This window comes from Seriola dumerili, unplaced genomic scaffold, assembly GCF_002260705.1.
Source record: "Seriola dumerili isolate Sdu_G_001 unplaced genomic scaffold, Sdu_1.0 BDQW01000025.1, whole genome shotgun sequence".
Classification (NCBI taxonomy): Eukaryota; Metazoa; Chordata; class Actinopteri; order Carangiformes; family Carangidae; genus Seriola; species Seriola dumerili.
Window position 1 is genome coordinate 15977589 of NW_019174280.1, and position 17262 is coordinate 15994850.

The following is a 17262-nucleotide window of genomic DNA, read 5'->3' on the forward strand; positions in this document are numbered from 1 at the left end:
AACAAGACACTAATGAAGAAGGAGTAAGAATTTCACCAGTTTATTTGTTGATTCAAAAATGATAATATTAAATTTTGCATTTTATTTTCTACAATGTAATATGTTGTTGAATTTGAAATACTGCATTTCAATGACTATGTCCATTTCCATCACAGGAGGAAACTAAAGGAAAAGAAGAAAAAGAAACTGAAGCAGACAGCCGGTCAGAAACGTGACGAAATGCTCCAGGGAGGCACCCGACAAAACAAAGTGGCATCCAAAGTATTGAGGGTGGAAAAAACCAAACAAGTGAACACAAGGATGATGGTACAGGTAACCCACCAGACAGGAAGCAACAATGCTGTTGTCCAGAACAAGGAGAACAAAGTGTCCAGTCTGCAAAGGCCTCTTCACGAAAGAGAAACAGCTTGGGTGGCTGGTGTGCCGGGAGAGCCTCCCGGTAGAACTTTGCATCAGCCTTGTGTTCGAGACCAGTTCACCCAATCAAATCAACAAATGAGGTATGGTGCCAACTTTCCTGTCAACAATCAGTGCAGCAGTGTTAAAGTGGAGCGCTCTCACACAGAGAGACCGGTTAACGGACCACACTACACCCGAGAAGGTGCCGCCACTGACATGCCACAGGAAATTACGTGGCCTGCTGTCAACCAGTATACCTATTACAACAGGCAGTACAATAGTGCAATAGACTTCACCAGTGATCACATCTCTAACAATGGAGCCTTCATCTTTGATCATCAGCAGAATGAAAGTAGCGGATCCTCTCAGCCAGGACAAGAAGGTTCACATTGTTCCGCTAATCCTGCTCCAGCAAACGCATCCGTCAGTGCATCTCCTATACGGGACGTCCACGTCAGTGCGATGCTGAGGCAAATCAGAAGAGCACTGGGTGTGAGGGAGCCGTGTAGAGCGGACCGTGAAGCCAGGAAGCAGAGCAGTGACGCAGGCACCCAGGTGGCTGATCGTAGCACCACACAGCAGGCTGGGACTGAGAAAGAGCACCCGCCAGGTGCTGCAGCTACATCTGTGCAATATCTTCAGGTCGGCAGCCCCGCGCCTGCAGCCCATTCTGGTGTTTATCCTTCCAATATTACTCCTGCTAAATCAAAACAGACAACCATCAAAATGACACAAGAAACGAATCAGAGGTTAGGTGTTGTGCATGGACTGACAAAAAGCAGAGAAAGAGAATCACAGGAGGCCCTCGACAGCCCAGCGTCAACTCACTCGAGCAAGACGACATCCAATGAGCCCAACCTGAATCTCGGCCACAGGATTCGTATTGCCCATGAATCAGGCAAAACTCAGGGGGGGAAGGAGGCCAGACTTAAACCAACCCTGAACAATTTGCTCGCCTTATCAGGAGCCAAGAGTAAGCTGAGCTTGAGGGAGATGTACAATGAAATGCAGAGGAAGAACCGGGACAAGGTCAAAGGCATGCCCAGGTTTGGAATCGTGTTGGCGAACCCTCCGACTGACCAAGAAAGCTCAACACAACCACAGGACATTGACTTGCCTCTGTCTGAGGGCTTCCACTGGGAATCGATTCCAGGCTGTCCTTCAGTGCCAAACTTGACATTACCCCCTCCTCCCCAGGAGATGACAGATACTGCTGACTCCCACAAGGAGATACAGTCAGGTTCTCGGATGCAGGAGCCTGCTACTCCACAGCAGGGTGGGAGCTGTCACCCAGTTACAGCAGAATATGTGAAAAAGGAACCAAACCTAGAGGATGAGAATGGAGGTTTGAGAGACAACAGTAGTGGCAACAAAAGGAGACACAACACAGTGAGTGGTGTGTTGTTGATTTCAGCAAAAAAGCTGGAAACATCCAGTTCCCCATTAATTTATCGTGTATTTTTACAGGATGATGGTATTTTTGACAAGGAGTCGAGTGGAAAAAAGAAGAGAACAAAGTCAAACAAGGGTAATTCTGATATTTTCTGTACTGTATCATTTATAAGACTGCTATTACTGTTACTAATACCAAAATAGAAATAAGTGCACTATAATGTGTAATCACAACCTGTTCAAGGCTGATGGAAGCGGCCATTACTCTTTTCATTTTGAAATGTATGTCTTAGCTAACTAACAGTGTGTGGCAGGCATTTTTTTTTTTAACATTTTAAGACAGTTAAAGCTGTATTGTCATTTAGAGAACTCAACTTTTCAGTAGTGTTGTAGAGTGTCTCCAGATGTGGTCCGATTAATCCCAGCCTATTGTTCCCTTGTAGACCAGGATCAGATGGACCAGCTGTTGGCGGTGTCTCTGAGGGAGGACGAGCTGAGCCATTCGCTACAGGATTTGGACAAATCTCTGGTCCAGGCTCGCAACGCCCTGCAAGCCGCCTACACAGAAGTCCAAAGACTCCTGCTGTTGAAACAGCAGGTACTGCCACTAATGAAGAAAATATTACTAATGAAGGGAAAGTTAAATTATACATTTCCATTCATAGGTTTACATTAAATACTTCTTCTGCTGTTGTAGTTCACTGCTGAGGTCAACAGTCTGAGAGCCAGGCGCATTGAGATCCTGCAGGGGATGCAAGGTACAGATCACACTCGCATGGAAACCTTGTGCTCCGAACGGTTTAGTAGGTGATTAACAGTAGTTTCTTAATCTTTTTCAGAGGGGTACTCGGGATCATCTAATGTAGCAGAGAAAGCCACCACCTCTTCAGCACGGGTCGTTACAGCTGTGCAACCAGGACAACCTCCCCTTCCTTCTTCTCGTGCCTTCACAACGTCCTCCAGCCAGCAAACACCGGCCACAACCTCAGCGTCTTCTGTCAACCAACCTCACCTGATCCCCCTCTGTCTTCCGCCCACAGCTGCACAGGCCAGTCAGTTTGTCTCCTCTAACACTGTCGCACCTCACGCAGCCCTGAATCAACCTGTGCCCTTGTTTCCACCTGATCTGCTCTCCACACTGCTGCTCAGACCACCACACTTAGCTGCTCCCACACCTGCTGCTTCTGCTGCTGCTGCCACCGCTGCCGCTGCTGCTGCCGCTTCCACGCCACTTCTTTCTCCTGAATCATATGCCGTTCAGAAGGAGCAAAAGACAAAGGAGGGGTTAAAGGACTGTGTAAAGACAGTGAGGTTAGCAGAGGAGGTAGCGCAGACAGTTGACAGTGACTCTGAGGAAGAGACGGGAGGAAATCTTCGCAAGGAACAAGGAAGAGAGTCTGCAGCAGAGGAGCGTGTTCAAAATTCATCAGCTGCCGCATCAGCTGCCGACAACGGGAACGAGAGCGATGACTCCGTTGAAATGATAGAGACCTCTAACCTAGTTGTTATTGACATTGACGAGTCGGACAATGAGGACTCACCTGAGATCGTCTCCAATACTCCAGTTCACCCCGAGCCTCCTCAGCAGTCTGCCAGCGTGGAGTTGACTTCTGCAAGCAAACTGACGTCTCAGCAGAACGACACTGACAGGTGAGATCCATTCTTGGGATCCCGTCAGGGTAGGGAGCCCTTGAATATTACAGGGATGCTTTATCTGCAGATTAAGATAAGTAAATGTGACATGTGACCAACCTTTTTCTCTTGACCCCCTCAGAAAAGTTCAGCCTCCTTTGCCAGTCGAAAATGCCAACGCTCCCGCAGGTGAGTCACCTCCCTCCTCCTTGAAACAAATGTAGCAAGTGGAGATACAAAGGCAGATAGTTTTTGGAAAAAATGTGTTATTCCAGAGTCTGTTGAGGATGAAGAGTCGTCCTTAGGAGCCTTTATGAATCACGCCGGCCCCGTCCACGGCCTGCAAGTCCACCAGGGCCTGTTGTACACTTGTTCAGGGGACAACACAGCAAGAGCCTACAGTCTGACGGTAAGTTGTTCAGGGTCCAGGACATACACTTCTGTCAGACTCTCACAGCCGCTTTTTGAGTTGAGTCCCAATCCAGTTTAGTCCAAAAAGCTCTTGTATACCATGAAGTTTGAGTGACATATGCCTAGTATTGGAAACCAAAGAAGCACAGCATCCATCACTTAAACTCAAACTCACTTTATTAACACTCAGACCTTCATCAGGCATCCGTATGAATCTTGCCAGTGTTTGGACTTTGTTTGGGTTTCTTAGGTTTTATCTTTAAAAATAAAAATGGAGAACAATAAAATAACCAGCTATATATTTTGTCTCTCTATATCCAGAACAGGGAGTGCCAAGCCGTGTTTGAGGGTCACAGAAACAAAATCAACTGTCTGCTGGTGTCGTCCCTCCCGAACATGCAGGCACGCCTCTACACCGGATCAAGTGACGAGACCATCCGCTGTTACAGCATAAAGGTACAAACCGTCTGAACGTGATATCTCTAGAACACCTTGAGGGAATGTCTTCAAGTTTATTCACTTGGGCTCAAAGATGAAATGATGGTGGTCAAAGGTCAAAGGTCACTGTGACTGCACAAAACACATTTTTTGGCCATAACCACAAACATGCATGTAAACTGCAACTGGACTGGTTGGCAGAGGCATACAACCTCAAGGCTGTAATTCTAGTTTTACTTAATACATACTTTCATAATTACTGCTTTACTCTGCTTTTGTTGTTATTATGAATTTGTCACATTGACCGTTTATCAGATCGACTTGCTGAATTACTAATGTAACCATCGTACTTTAAACCATGTCTGTAAGGGTTTTTGCTGTCTCCTATTTTGTGAGTTGCACTGATGTTGCAATTTCTTTTTATTTTGTGATTTATCTCCTCCTCCTCCTCCTCCTCCTCCTCCTCCTCCTCCTCCTCCTCCTCCTCCCTCCTCCCTCCTCCTAGTCTAAGAAGTGTCTGGAGCAGATTTCTTTGCCAGACAGAGTGTTGTGTTTGCACATAGCCTGGAATATTTTGTACGCCGGGCTCGCCAATGGAGCAGTTGCTAGCTATGACTTAAAGGTGAGTGACAATGGGTCATAAATCCAATACCATGAGTCAGACATTTAATGTACTCACGCATGCCAACCACCTTAACTGTGTTGATTTTGGTCAGATTATGTGTTTTCATGTGTAGACCTGGGACAAGTCTCCAGATCTGTAAATGTGGCCACTGATTTCTCGACTTGCTCTGCCAGAGTAATTAGATTTCTTCAAATTAAATTTTACACCTCATATCTCTCTTTCATTAGACTATGAAGCAGCTGGATGTGTTTGAGTGCCACGGCCCACGAGGGGTGAGCTGTCTGAGCACGGCGCAGGAGGGCGCCCGCCGGGTGCTCCTGGTCGGCTCCTACGACAGCACCATCAGCGTACGAGACGCCAAGAGCGGCCTGCTGCTGCGCTCACTGCAGGGCCACACCAAAACTGTGCTCTGCATGAAGGTGAGGGAATGAAGCCAATTCTTCACACTGAAACTGTTGAACTTAAAATGTAAGCTGAATATTTGTTCAGTTACATGTCTAGCGATGGGATTTTGTACCGCGTACCCGTGTGACTCGGACCAGAATTGAAAAGGTTATTTGATGCTGATTCTGATGATAAAACTTTCATCTTCACGTCAGGCTAAAAATTCAGATTTCAGTGTTTGCAGCTGATTCTCAGACATGATCAACGTGACCTTTACACACCAACACATTCTCGCTCTTTTTAAATGACGGAGTAAACTGCTGCATTTTGACTCATATTTTAAAAAGTCTGGTTACTGTGTTTCTTGTAGATGGTCATGTGATCAGATGGGGACTAGTTGAAGAAATGATTACCATCAGGAGTAATTATCAATATTATTATTATCAGGAGCAATAATAATAATACTTGCCTTTTTGTATTTAGGTTGTGAACGACCTGGTGTTCAGCGGCTCTAGTGACACAACTGTTCATGCCCACAACATCCATGTAAGTGTATTTTATTTTTATGCCTCCGTGCCGAGCAGAGCCGGAGGCACGTTTCTTTCGGGTTGTCCGTACGTACGTCCGTTCGTCCCATTCTCAATATTCTCACGATGTCTCAGAAACGCCTTGATGGAACTTGGAAATGGAAATTTGGCAAAAACATTCACTCAGACTCAAGGATGAACTGATTAGATTTCATGGGTCAAAGGTCACGGGCATGGTGACCTCACTAAACTTAACTTTTGAGCCATTACTAAAGACTTCACACAGCAATTATGAACAAAAATGCAAATGGCAAATTTCACACAAATGGTTAATATTTTATTTGACTCTTTATACGACACTAGTGGATAAACAGGGATGTAACCGGAAACTAGTCTGAGTGGCGGAGGCATACAACCGCGAGGCGGTAATTCTAGTTCCTCTATGTAATAAAACTGAATGAAATGTTGGTCATAATAAAACACATTTAAATTTTGATTAATGCCAGTACTCTCTCTCAGTTTTTTATTTTTGCTGTTTATTCTTCGTGCTTGTGCTTTCACCATATTTTTTACTTGTAGACGGGTGAGTTGGTTCGTATCTACAAGGGTCACAGTCACGCCGTCACCTCAATCGTCATCTTGGGGAAAGTGATGGTGACAGCCTGTCTGGATAAGCTGGTCCGAGTTTATGAGCTCCAGGTTTGTTTCTTGAATTCTGTATTTTACTTCTTGTATATTCACTTCATCTCAAATTTGACTTTTCTGAAACCTGCACATGTTGTAATATTTTGTTTAGATATTCTTCTTTAAAAAAAAAAAGAAAAAAAAAAAAAAAAGTAGTAAGTATAAAGTATTTATCATTTTTATTTCTAGTCCCATGACCGCCTGCAGGTGTACGGGGGTCACAGCGATATGGTGATGTGCATGGCTGTTCATAAGAGTGTGGTGAGCAGACTGAAATTGGTTTAACCATCTTTGTTTGAATCTAAACCTGCATGACAGACGCTCTCGCTGAATGGTTAAGTTCATTTTAACCCTGTGGCTTCATTTGCCATTGTTTTGTCCCACACAGATCTACACAGGCTGTTACGACGGCAGCGTTCAAGCAGTGAAGCTCAACTTGATGAAGAACCACCGCTGCTGGGTAAGAACCCAGCTCCGTTAGAGAGAGTGAATTCACTCTAATCCACTTGTTCTTTTTGAAGATACTTAACGATTATAAGATTTGTTACTTTTTCTAATTGGCTTGTGTCTGTTGTCGTCCAGTGGCAGAACTGCTCTCTAATATTCGGCATGGCGGAGCATCTTGTGCAGCACCTTGTTGGAGATCACAGCAACCGGAATCTGCAGACGGTCAAATGTCGCTGGAGAAGCTGCGACACTTTTTTCGCCACGCAACAGTTAGTTCGGCAGGTAATGAACTGGTGCTATATTTAAGTCATAATTTCTGTTAATCCATTAGCTAACTCATATGTTCTCATAACTAATTTTCATCATCTCACTAATTGCTTTGTTATAAACATGAGGGATTCTCACACCAGTTGACAAGTTGTTGAGCGGGTTTGAACACTGAATGATAACTGCCACTTTCTGTGAGAGCAGTTCCTCAGTCTGGTGTTTTTTGTTTTTTTTTTTTTGCTTCCTGCAGAAGCTGCCTGAACACATGCAGAGCCACGTGGAGAATGACAGTAAGATTGAGCCGTGACTGGGATGGAGGTAATGTGATGCAGCAGATCAGGATGGAGTTTCATCCATTACAACATAAAAGCTTACTTTTTTATTTCCAAGTTGTTTCAGCGTCGTCTGTTTTGCGGACACTCGGTTTCTGTTCGTTTTTCCCTGTGCGCGTCTGAGTCTCTGATGACGTCTCTTTTGGTCTTGTGCGTACTGTATCACCTCCGCGCTCTCTGAACTGTGACAGTGAGACAAGAGCGGCTGCTTGTTATCGATCCCCTGAAGCTGTTGTTGCCATCTCAGTTTGTTTTTTTTGTTTTTTTTTTTTTGCTGGTTATACTTCGTGTTTGTGTTTTTTTAAAGCGACTGAAACGTTCTGTGTCAAACCGCAAAAAAAGACACATTTGTGCTTTTGCTCGACACCATTCTGTGCCTCATTCAGTCTCTAATGAACATACACGATGTTGTCCTGTTTAGAGGATCAGTTTCATTATTTACAGCCATCTGTTTGCTTTCAGTTCAAAGTAATTAGGCTTTACTTGATGGCTAAAATAATTCATTACTACTACTTCTACTTCTTTGGCATCATTTGATCGACATGTTTTTTTTTTTGTTGTCACTGTGAACACACGACCTGGCAATGTCATATGTAAAGCTAATCATTCAGAGCATTTCTACAACTATGCAGCACTCATAGAAACACCTGAGAGTAGTTTTTGTGAAGCAGCTGATGCTGTAAATTGCCTTTAAAATCCATCTTGTTCTTCAGCTGTGTATTGATGAGTGGCTCTAAATTGGAGGTTGCAGGTTGTAGTCTCGTCCGAGTCTTTTTAGGTAAAAGCAAAAGAAGGAATGCCGCTTAAGCGTCTTTCTCGAGTGACCTTAGAGTGTGCGATACCATGCATCTGCACACTTGAGAGTCATTGTAAAGGTCTTTTTTTGGATGACTCTGTTATTCCGGATTATTATCACTTGACCTTTGAAAATGATTCGTCAAGACTAATGTTTGGTTATTAAAACATTTTGCATAATGTAATATATAAGTTATCGTTATTATTATTATTTCATAACATTTACATTTTCACGTTTCCGAGAGATTTATTGTAGGAAATGTCCTAATTCCCAGACGTCACTTTGGACAACACATTTTTGAAAACTCTCTGGATAATGAAAAAAAGCAGTGAAACTGGTCAGACCAAATTGTCCAGAGATTAACTTGTATGATGCTGTATTAAGTTATCTTAAGTTATTTTTTTTTTGTATGTTATACTGTACAGTAAGTATTTCATTTGTAATTAATCTACTGTATGTGTACAGCAATAAAAAGACAAATGTCATTTTCAGTGTTCACCTCCAACATATTTAAAAAACAATATATATTAAGTATTTCTGTAAAGACGTGTCAAACAAAATGCTCATTCACTGAGTGCTCACATTCAGACATGTCTTTGTTTTAGCGCTGATAGTTGTAGCTTTGCAATGCCAACCGCATATTGTTTACAACATATTAACTAACTTTGGCAACAAAGGCAAACTCCACACTTGGAAGAGAACATGTTCACATCATTGGATTGAATGATGTTGACGTCAAAGACTTTGTTGTAATCACAACCTGTGCAAAAATACATTTTGTTCAGCAATGCTTAAGAAAAATTAAGTAACTGTCCAGGAGAGTTAAGGTCGGTGTCATGGACTCGAGCAGCGACTGTCTGCAGCAACATCAGGGGTCACGAAGGCGACCTAAGAGTACATGGTCAGCTGAAGCCACTGCAAAGAGAAGAGAAGAAAAATGAAGACGAGAATAAAAGGTTTCTTTTTGAACATTGACTAATAATACATTATACTCTGAAGGTTGCAATGCTGCCCAAGACAACAGCATTAATTCTGCCTTTTGTAAAACGTGATTGCATCAGAGTTGCATTCAGTTTTTTGAGACGGTAGATTTGGGAGCTCAAGATAATATTGTCAAATTTCTTGTGTCACCTGACCAACTGTCCAAAAATATTTCATATACAGTGATATATAGAAAGAGAAGAGCAGCAAATCCTTAACTTTCCTTAATAAATGACTTAAACAATTATTAGTATCAAAATTGTTGACGATTCATTTTCTGTTGATCAACTAATCGATTATAAGTTTTTGGCTGAAGGGGTCAAAATGTCACTCTCAAAAAAAACTGAACATTGGTAGTAAATTAGTTTTATTACAGGGCGACGGATGTTTCTATTTTTCTGCTCCCTCAGACCATAATCAACAACAACAGCCTTTCATTACAGAGCTGTTTAAAAGCTTTCATTAACCACACAGCAAATTTAAGTAATGCCACATGCACTGAAGTATGAACGTGGACTAAAACAAAGCAACATATCAAGATGGCTGACTTACCTCTAGCACGTTCAGTTTGATGATCCCATCTCCGTCTTTGTCAAAGGCATTGAAAGCCCCTGCGAGACACACAAGAGACTCTTTATGTAAACCTTGAACTCGTGTGATTGGGCCGAGCTGTGTCAGATATTTTTTTGGTCGACAAAGCTTCCTGGCGACATACGATAGCAGAATATCAAAATTCAAGATGCACAAGCTCATGGTACTTACTGAACATGCCCTCTAGCCGCACAAAACAGCAGATGTAACTGTCAAAGTCGATATTGAGGTGTTCGTCGGCGTAGCGCATCGCTAAGATGTCATATAGCTGTTTTCTGAGGTGAAACCCTTCGTGTGGAAAGAATGAAATAGAAAGTCACGATTCATGGCGTTACACATTATTTCATAGTTACAAGAGGCTGGGTAGTAAGGGATGTGAAGTATAATATATCTGCTAATCACTGAATGATACTGCACCTGACTAAGTATTACCAGTGTCATCTGTTTGATACAAATAATACAAATGTTTAATTGATGTTTTTTTAGCATGGAATCTAAGATGTAAATACACGGTTGTGCACAGAGAAACATCCTTTGAGTGGTTAAATCTTACTTATTTCTGTCATGCAGCAGCTCACCTGCATCATTAACAGCGTTCCTCATCTCAAAACTACTGATGGAGGAGGATTTGTCTTTATCATAACGCTTGAAGATCAGCTGCAAACACAAACACAAAGACACTTGACAATCAGATCAGATGAGATGAAAACTTTTGGTTTTGTAAAAATTAAATGTGAGCAGAAGGTGGCTAAAACCGCCCAACCTGCCACTCCTTGATCTTTTTCCACAGGTGCTTGAACTCCTGCAGGTTCAGCTTTCCTGTCCCATCAGTCTGAGAAAAGTTCAGTTATAGAAAGGCCAACATACAGCACTGCGTGTTAAGCCATTTTGAATTGGATTTTTTTCCCCAGTACTTTTTCTCTTAAAGGAAAATTGGTGATCTAACCTCTGAGGTTTTTTCTACCATCTGATTAAAAATGAGGCATCGCTAGACAGGGAGGAAATAGATCTGAGACGGAAGCTGCCCAGTGCAGGTTCAGCTCTAGATCATTGTTTTGTTGTTGTTGTTTTATAGCCAATATGTGTTTTTCATATTTTGTTGCTATCCAGTGCTGGTGGAGTTAAGAATGACAATTTGGCTTCCATAAAATTGGACTTATTGATTTAAACTAATTGCATTTATCATTTAGGAAGAATAGTTTGCCTGTTCTACCACTGGGCAGCTCCACTGAGCAACTGGAGATCGCTAGAGGGATTCAAACCAGCACCCTCCTGATGCAACATGAGGCTTCCCTGTTGTTCCCTATATACATACACTTCTTTAGTTTAAACCAACTAAAAGGATACATCCATCAAGGCGATCATACTCCGACACGTCTCAAGGCTGAACCCTTCTGTGGTCTTTATTTCACTATCTGTGGAAAAGGAGAAGTCGGTGTGAGTGATCACCACATGACACATGACTGCAGTGATGATCCCGGGCTTTTCAGCGCACTCACGTTTGGCAAGCACATTCTTCATAACCGTCTTGAGTTCGTTGGCACAGATCTGCATATCCTGGAGACAGGAAGAACAAGGAACATGTTTCATATCAGCTTAAAATAAAAAAACACACCATGCTCACCCTGTGTTGTCCTCGATGTCGCTGGTACTCACCTCACCAGCAATCTGTTCATAAATGGCCCTGAACTGTTTTTCCTCCTCAGTCTCTTCTTCAGGTTGGAGCAGTTTTCGCTGGAGGACAGACAAAAAAAGATTATAAAATTATTTTGAAGAGTTTGTGAAATTAGTTAGTATTTTTGAAATATAAAGAAGTTTGAAGTCTGAGGCCTTCTTGGCTAAAGTGCATCACAGCTGCATACATTTTTAAACTGTGCAGCATCATAACAGCATCATTAGTTTAGCAGGATTAGCAGGACTAGTTCATCTGGTGCTTCTTATTTTCTCCATTATCATTACATTTAGGCAATGCCATATTTCTGTGATGAAACTAACCAAATTATGAAGATGTTTGGGCATCAGAACACATTTTTTAATTACATGAAACAGCTTTTTAAAAGCTGGTCAATTAGCTTCAGCTAAGACTAGCTGTGACCGTACTCCAGCTAGCCTTAACTGCAGTTTAGTTTTTAACCCTGTTTCATAGTTCTCCAAATTTCAAGTGTTGCTGGTTTATTGTTGTTTTGTTCTCAAAATATATTTTTTTTAATAGAGAAACAGATGTCAAAGAGCCAGTTTTGACCAGTAATACTGTATGCAGATGCAGCAAATTTGACTTTTTTCAGATTTTGAAAGCAAAAGAGTAGAGTGATTATTTTAACAGTTTAACTGTTTATAAAATAATATTGCCCAAATTATATATATATATATATATATATATATATATTTTTTTTTTATCGTTATACATTGAATCTCAGCGCTGTCATTTATTTCAACAATTCTTCATTTGGTAAGAGACGTGATCTCAAGACAATTTAATTTAAAATGTTAGATGGGTTATTTCATTGCCTCATTTAGTTTGTTGTGTTATTACCAGAGGATGCATTTCCTCACAGAACCAAAGGAGAGCAGCACACGAGAAGTAGAGCATATGATCAAATAGGCCTGTGAGGCCTTACAGGAAAACAGGTGCAGCTGAGCCACTTGAGATCATTTTTGGCTCAAACTCAATTGTTTCATTCCCAGTGATGTTATTTGACCTGGTCAAGATTACATTACAGAGCCGTCAGTCTCCAGAAATTACGATGGGGCAAAGGTCACGTTGAGCAATTGGTTGCGTGGCTACAGTGTTGATGTTTTGGCTCAAAAGTGACAATCCATCTATACGCAGTCTGCTCCAGCAGGAGATTACCTTGGGTTTCTTCTTCTTTTCCCCCAGAATGCCGTCATGCTCAATTTCCTTGTTGGCACGTGCTCTGTCTGACACAAATACAATAGGCTGGCATGTGGGTAATGGCAGTGGTTGGTAAGAGGAGAGAGGGGGTTATAAAAGACAAACAGAACAAAAAAGAGAGAGTTAATTTATAGTTATTCCACTGCTTATAATCTGTATATTCAATGATGGCTCAAGCTTGAACTGCCAATATTGCTAAAAGCCGACATATAATGGAGAGAAGCCGGGAGGGAAAGCAAGAGTTTAAAAGCAAATCTACTAATGCTACTGCCAGATGTATGCATTACCTTTCCTTTCTTTATCTTGTCTTGCTGATAAAGGGCCAATAAGACAAGGAAGGACAGAAGGATGAAATGAGATTTAACAGAGGAAAAGACGTGGATATTCAAGTCTGTTAGTAACTCTTGTGTGGGAAAGAATGAGTGAACATACAGTATGCATTGGGACAAGACAGAGAGAGTGCAAGAACAAAGTTGATGGAATATGTGCAGTACGTATGAAGTCTGTTTGATCCTGAGGAAGACCAGTGAGTTCATATACTGTACGTTGGTTTAGTTTTTGTTATGTAGCCTTTTAACTTGTGTACCTTGACAAAGCAATGTGCTATGACTTTATTGGGGAATTAATTCTCCTTTTTTGTGGACACATGCAGATTGCCTACTCGTCCATCAGGAGCACCAAGACATGCTTAATCATTTGTTTTTGTTTTTTATCACATGCTAAACATAATGTTGTAGACACGAGAAGTCAGCCTACTCGTCTGGTTTGAGTCATTTAACCACTGGTCACAATTATTAAAGTATATTTTGATCCCAAGACTTCGTCATTCATGCTGCAAACCTGCATTTGGCCAGAGCCGATGTTGTTCCCGCTTCCCTCCGCTTCCCTGTGAGGAAAAACAGACACATTGGGATTCCTGCTATGCACTGATAATGGCCTTCATTTAAAGGCTTTGCTATATTTCAGCAATTTTGCTGTCAACAATACCCAAAAATAACATCAGCGGTACCCCCAAATATGGCCCCACCCTCGGTGATCCTTACTCAGACGTGCTCTGCTTCTCAGAGAAGACCCTGAGGATAAACTCTCCATCTTGATGGGGTTGGAAGGTCGTGGGGATGATGACGTACTCTCCCGGGGGCAGGCGGAAACGCGCTGTTACCTCTCGCAGATTAATGTAGGTCTTGCATTTAGCTTTGGAGGCCGTGTACAGGAAGAAGTCCTTCTGCAGGTGCTCATTCTGTCCACGCATCTACGGGCGGAAAAATAAAATAAACAATGAAAGTGTGGAAATAGTGAGATAAGGATGGTGAGATGGGAAGGGGAGAGTTAAACATGTTACTGATACTATATTTTCCCAAAGGTGCATCAGGTCTTTATTAGAGCTAAACGATCAATTAGCTGATAGACCAAAAAATCGAGGACAATTTTGAAAATGTAGGTGAAGCAGAAATAATGGGTGTCATGGATGATACAGGGATGCTGGTTATCTGGTCATATTTACTTTAACACAGCTGAAGTGTTTATGTAAACAGTCCAAACTTAGTAGTTTTTTTTTGCAATAAAGCAAAAAACTATTTGGATAATCAATTAACTGTCGATCAGCTTCAAAGATTTGCTCGTTGTGGCTTCTCAAATGTGACGATTTTCTGCTTCTCTCTGTTTTATAGCACTGTAAACTTAATATCTTTGAGTTTTAGACTGTTAGTCAGACAAAATAAAGCAATTCAAAGACGTCCTATTGTGGTCTTGGAAGTAGTGATCAGCATTGATCAGCCTGTTTTCTGAAAGTTTGTAGACTAAATTAAATTAACAAACTCTTTTTTTTTTTTTTTTTAAAGATTGGAAAGTATTTCGACTTGTGTCGTAAGGATTACCTAGAGGTTTCACAAAAGCTTGAGCAACTATATTACTACATGACCTGCTAAAGTCAACACACACAACTCTGTGGAGATACAGGTCAATACAGGGAAAGCGCTGACTTCATCAAAATAACGTCCTTCTCCAAGACGGGCATACCTCCTTTGGAACCTAGAGAGACACAGAAGAAGTTCAGCTCCAGTGAATGCACATCAGCTGATTCGTACCAGAGGAAAGCTCAGGGCTTTAGGGTCGTGTGATCACTACCTCGTAGATGGAAAACCCGATGGTGAGGAACTTGGCCCCTTGATAGCGTTGCATCCTTCGACCTTTCTGCATCAGAGCCACGACAACGGTGCAGGCCACCTGTTCGTCCTCTGGGTCATCATCCTCCTCATACAGCTGCATCCGATACTGGGGGTTCGTCCAAAATGTGTCTGTAAAACACAGAAAAGTAAATCTGCATATTGGCGTCATATGATAGCATCCTAAATAAAGAAACATGAGCCACATGAGACTTAGTAGAAAGGGTTTGATACTGGCTTTTAAAAGGCATAAAAGCACAAACAAAAGCCGATACAAAACGGTAGGCCTACCTGGGAAGTTCCTGCAGCCGCCAGCAGAGCTGCCTCTCACCCAGCGACCCTGATTAATCGACACTGTCCAGCTTTGTCTTTCATCACCCTGGAGTGTGTCAGGGGTCAGATTACACATCTCCAGCTTAGTGTAGTTCCTCTTGAAATCATCAAAACACATCCTGGAGAGGAATATGAAAGGGGAAGCTTGAGAACTTGTGTGAAATTTTGTTCTTCTTGAGGATTTTGGTTTTAGGTGAATCCCAATTAATTATGTTGAAAAACTGGAAACTTGTTGTTGATGGTTAAATGAATTTCATGGTTCAGTATTAGACCGAAGACAAAAACTGTGTGATGAAATACACTAAATGTTGCAGAGGTTTCACTCACCAGAACTCACTCGCCTCCATGGTCTGTTTTGTCAGGTTCTCCTTGTCTCCTTTGGAAATAGTCGACCATTCCTTAGAACTGTGGAAAGATAAAACCGTGTTAATATTCTGTATGTTCACCACTGCATGAAGAACTCAACCTCAAACTCATTAAGTTACATGGTATTGTGCAGCATTTGATCTGGCCTAGCAGTATATAAGGTGTTTTTAGCCAGACCTTGGTCATTCAGGGAAGTGTTTGCAAATATTCTCCTTTTTGTTTGACTATATCAGAATTATATGCAAATATTATAAGACTTGGTCTGTTCCAGGTCAAATCTTACTTTGCACACCACGGTCCCTTCCACAGCACCCAACCCCAGGGATTGCGCAAACGAATCAGACGAATTCTGGTGTCCTTTCCAACCTCATCACACTGGAGACAACACTTCAACAACACAGTTGCATTATTGTTAAACACCTTCTCTTCCAAAAAAACAAAAATCTAAAACTAAAAATCTGCATTTACACAAAGTGGACATTAATCTGTACCTCCTCCAGGCCTGTGATGGAGTAAGCATGACCTTTGACCAGCCCCTGATCAGTCCGGGTCTCCATTTCACTGGCTGAAACAACCTGAAAGATACAACATATGTCAGAGCGAAACACAGACTGGCTTTCTAGGCAATACATCTTGCCAAAACATCATTTGAATGCAGTAATCTATTCTGGATTTGACGGCTAAAACCGTGTTTTCTTAAAATCAAGTTAAAAAGAAAAAAAATGTCCAGCTTTCATTCATGGATTCACTTATTTTTAATTTATACCTATTGTCCCTGACGTCCACCTCTTCCTCACAGCAGAAGTGGAAACTGATGTCAGTTATGTTGCTTCTTGTCTCATACAATAAAACATTTTTTTTTGTGCAGGTACATGCGCAGTTAGTGACTGGGATGTGTTAATTTGTACTGCATACAGTTTTTTATTTTATTTTATTTGACCATTTTCTCCCGCACTCACATCTATGGAGCAGCCCATCAGCGAGCCTCTCTCCAGCGCCTTCCTCATGATCTTGTAGAGCTCTTTGGGCGCCTCGGGCAACTCGAAGAACTCCGTAACTCCACCTGTGAAATCCTCCATGGCTTCCAATGTGTTCCCCCCTTTCAGTGCCTCGTAAGACCCGTGCACCCTATGGGAGGATGGGGGAAATGTGTACCTATTAGTGATCGTATAAACTGTGGTTCCGTATTAGGTCTTAAAACTTGTTTAAGTTCTAGAAATGAAATGCCAGGGGTGGTCTCACGTGTGAATCATCTTTGTTTGACGTTATTTTAAATCAATAGGCATGAAGAGTGAGCAATATGCCCCGTTTTTCATGTTCATGTTACCAGACTTTAACTTTTTTTTTTTTTTTTAGCACAAAAGCTTGAACTGACGGCTCAGGCCCAGGCACGCGGGCAAACTTTTTTGCATTGGATGGGGAGAAATCTGAACCAGACGCAATGAATTCACAGCAACACACGGGGGGCGAGGATTGTGGCGAGCTGCCACGCCTCCACTAATGCAGCGGACAATAGTAGGCTCTGCTTACTTTGCATACGCTTTTTCCAGAAGAGCGCTCCAGAACTCGTTCTGTCTGAAAGATTTGGTGAACACCAGC

General features: G+C 42.0%; 2 protein-coding genes across 4 annotated transcripts in view; one reads left to right on the forward strand and one right to left on the reverse strand.

Moving 5' to 3' along the window:
* The first annotated feature begins 303 nt into the window (after window positions 1–303).
* On the forward strand, window positions 304–8739 carry LOC111236947 (zinc finger protein 106-like). The gene is made up of 17 exons (XM_022765873.1): window positions 304–1788; window positions 1867–1927; window positions 2235–2389; window positions 2489–2549; window positions 2631–2956; window positions 3038–3441; window positions 3566–3612; window positions 3699–3832; window positions 4156–4290; window positions 4778–4894; window positions 5125–5316; window positions 5765–5827; window positions 6388–6507; window positions 6682–6753; window positions 6881–6952; window positions 7075–7221; window positions 7457–8739. The coding sequence occupies exons 1-17, from the start codon at window positions 304–306 to the stop codon at window positions 7511–7513; spliced, it is 3648 nt and encodes a 1215-aa protein (XP_022621594.1). The 3' UTR covers window positions 7514–8739.
* Window positions 8740–8790: 51 nt separating this feature from the next.
* LOC111237184 (calpain-3-like) overlaps window positions 8791–17262 on the reverse strand; it is a 17315-nt gene continuing 8843 nt past the window's right edge. The window contains exons 1-20 of one of the 3 annotated variants that reach the window (XM_022766191.1): window positions 17194–17256; window positions 16623–16791; window positions 16155–16238; window positions 15947–16050; window positions 15625–15702; window positions 15256–15416; window positions 14927–15096; window positions 14819–14830; window positions 13843–14051; window positions 13640–13685; window positions 13087–13110; window positions 12758–12844; window positions 11563–11640; window positions 11406–11463; window positions 11254–11321; window positions 10670–10738; window positions 10485–10563; window positions 10078–10194; window positions 9868–9926; window positions 8791–9249 (exon numbers count right to left, since the gene is read on the reverse strand). In XM_022766191.1, coding sequence (XP_022621912.1) covers window positions 9223–9249; window positions 9868–9926; window positions 10078–10194; window positions 10485–10563; window positions 10670–10738; window positions 11254–11321; window positions 11406–11463; window positions 11563–11640; window positions 12758–12844; window positions 13087–13110; window positions 13640–13685; window positions 13843–14051; window positions 14819–14830; window positions 14927–15096; window positions 15256–15416; window positions 15625–15702; window positions 15947–16050; window positions 16155–16238; window positions 16623–16742 — 1650 coding nt within the window. In that variant the 5' untranslated portion in view covers window positions 16743–16791; window positions 17194–17256 and the 3' untranslated portion in view covers window positions 8791–9222. Of the gene's footprint in view, window positions 9250–9867; window positions 9927–10077; window positions 10195–10484; window positions 10564–10669; window positions 10739–11253; window positions 11322–11405; window positions 11464–11562; window positions 11641–12757; window positions 12845–13086; window positions 13111–13639; window positions 13686–13842; window positions 14052–14818; window positions 14831–14926; window positions 15097–15255; window positions 15417–15624; window positions 15703–15946; window positions 16051–16154; window positions 16239–16622; window positions 16792–17193; window positions 17257–17262 lie in introns of those variants that run through there. The other 2 variants (XM_022766172.1, XM_022766181.1) reach the window with 2 other exon arrangements.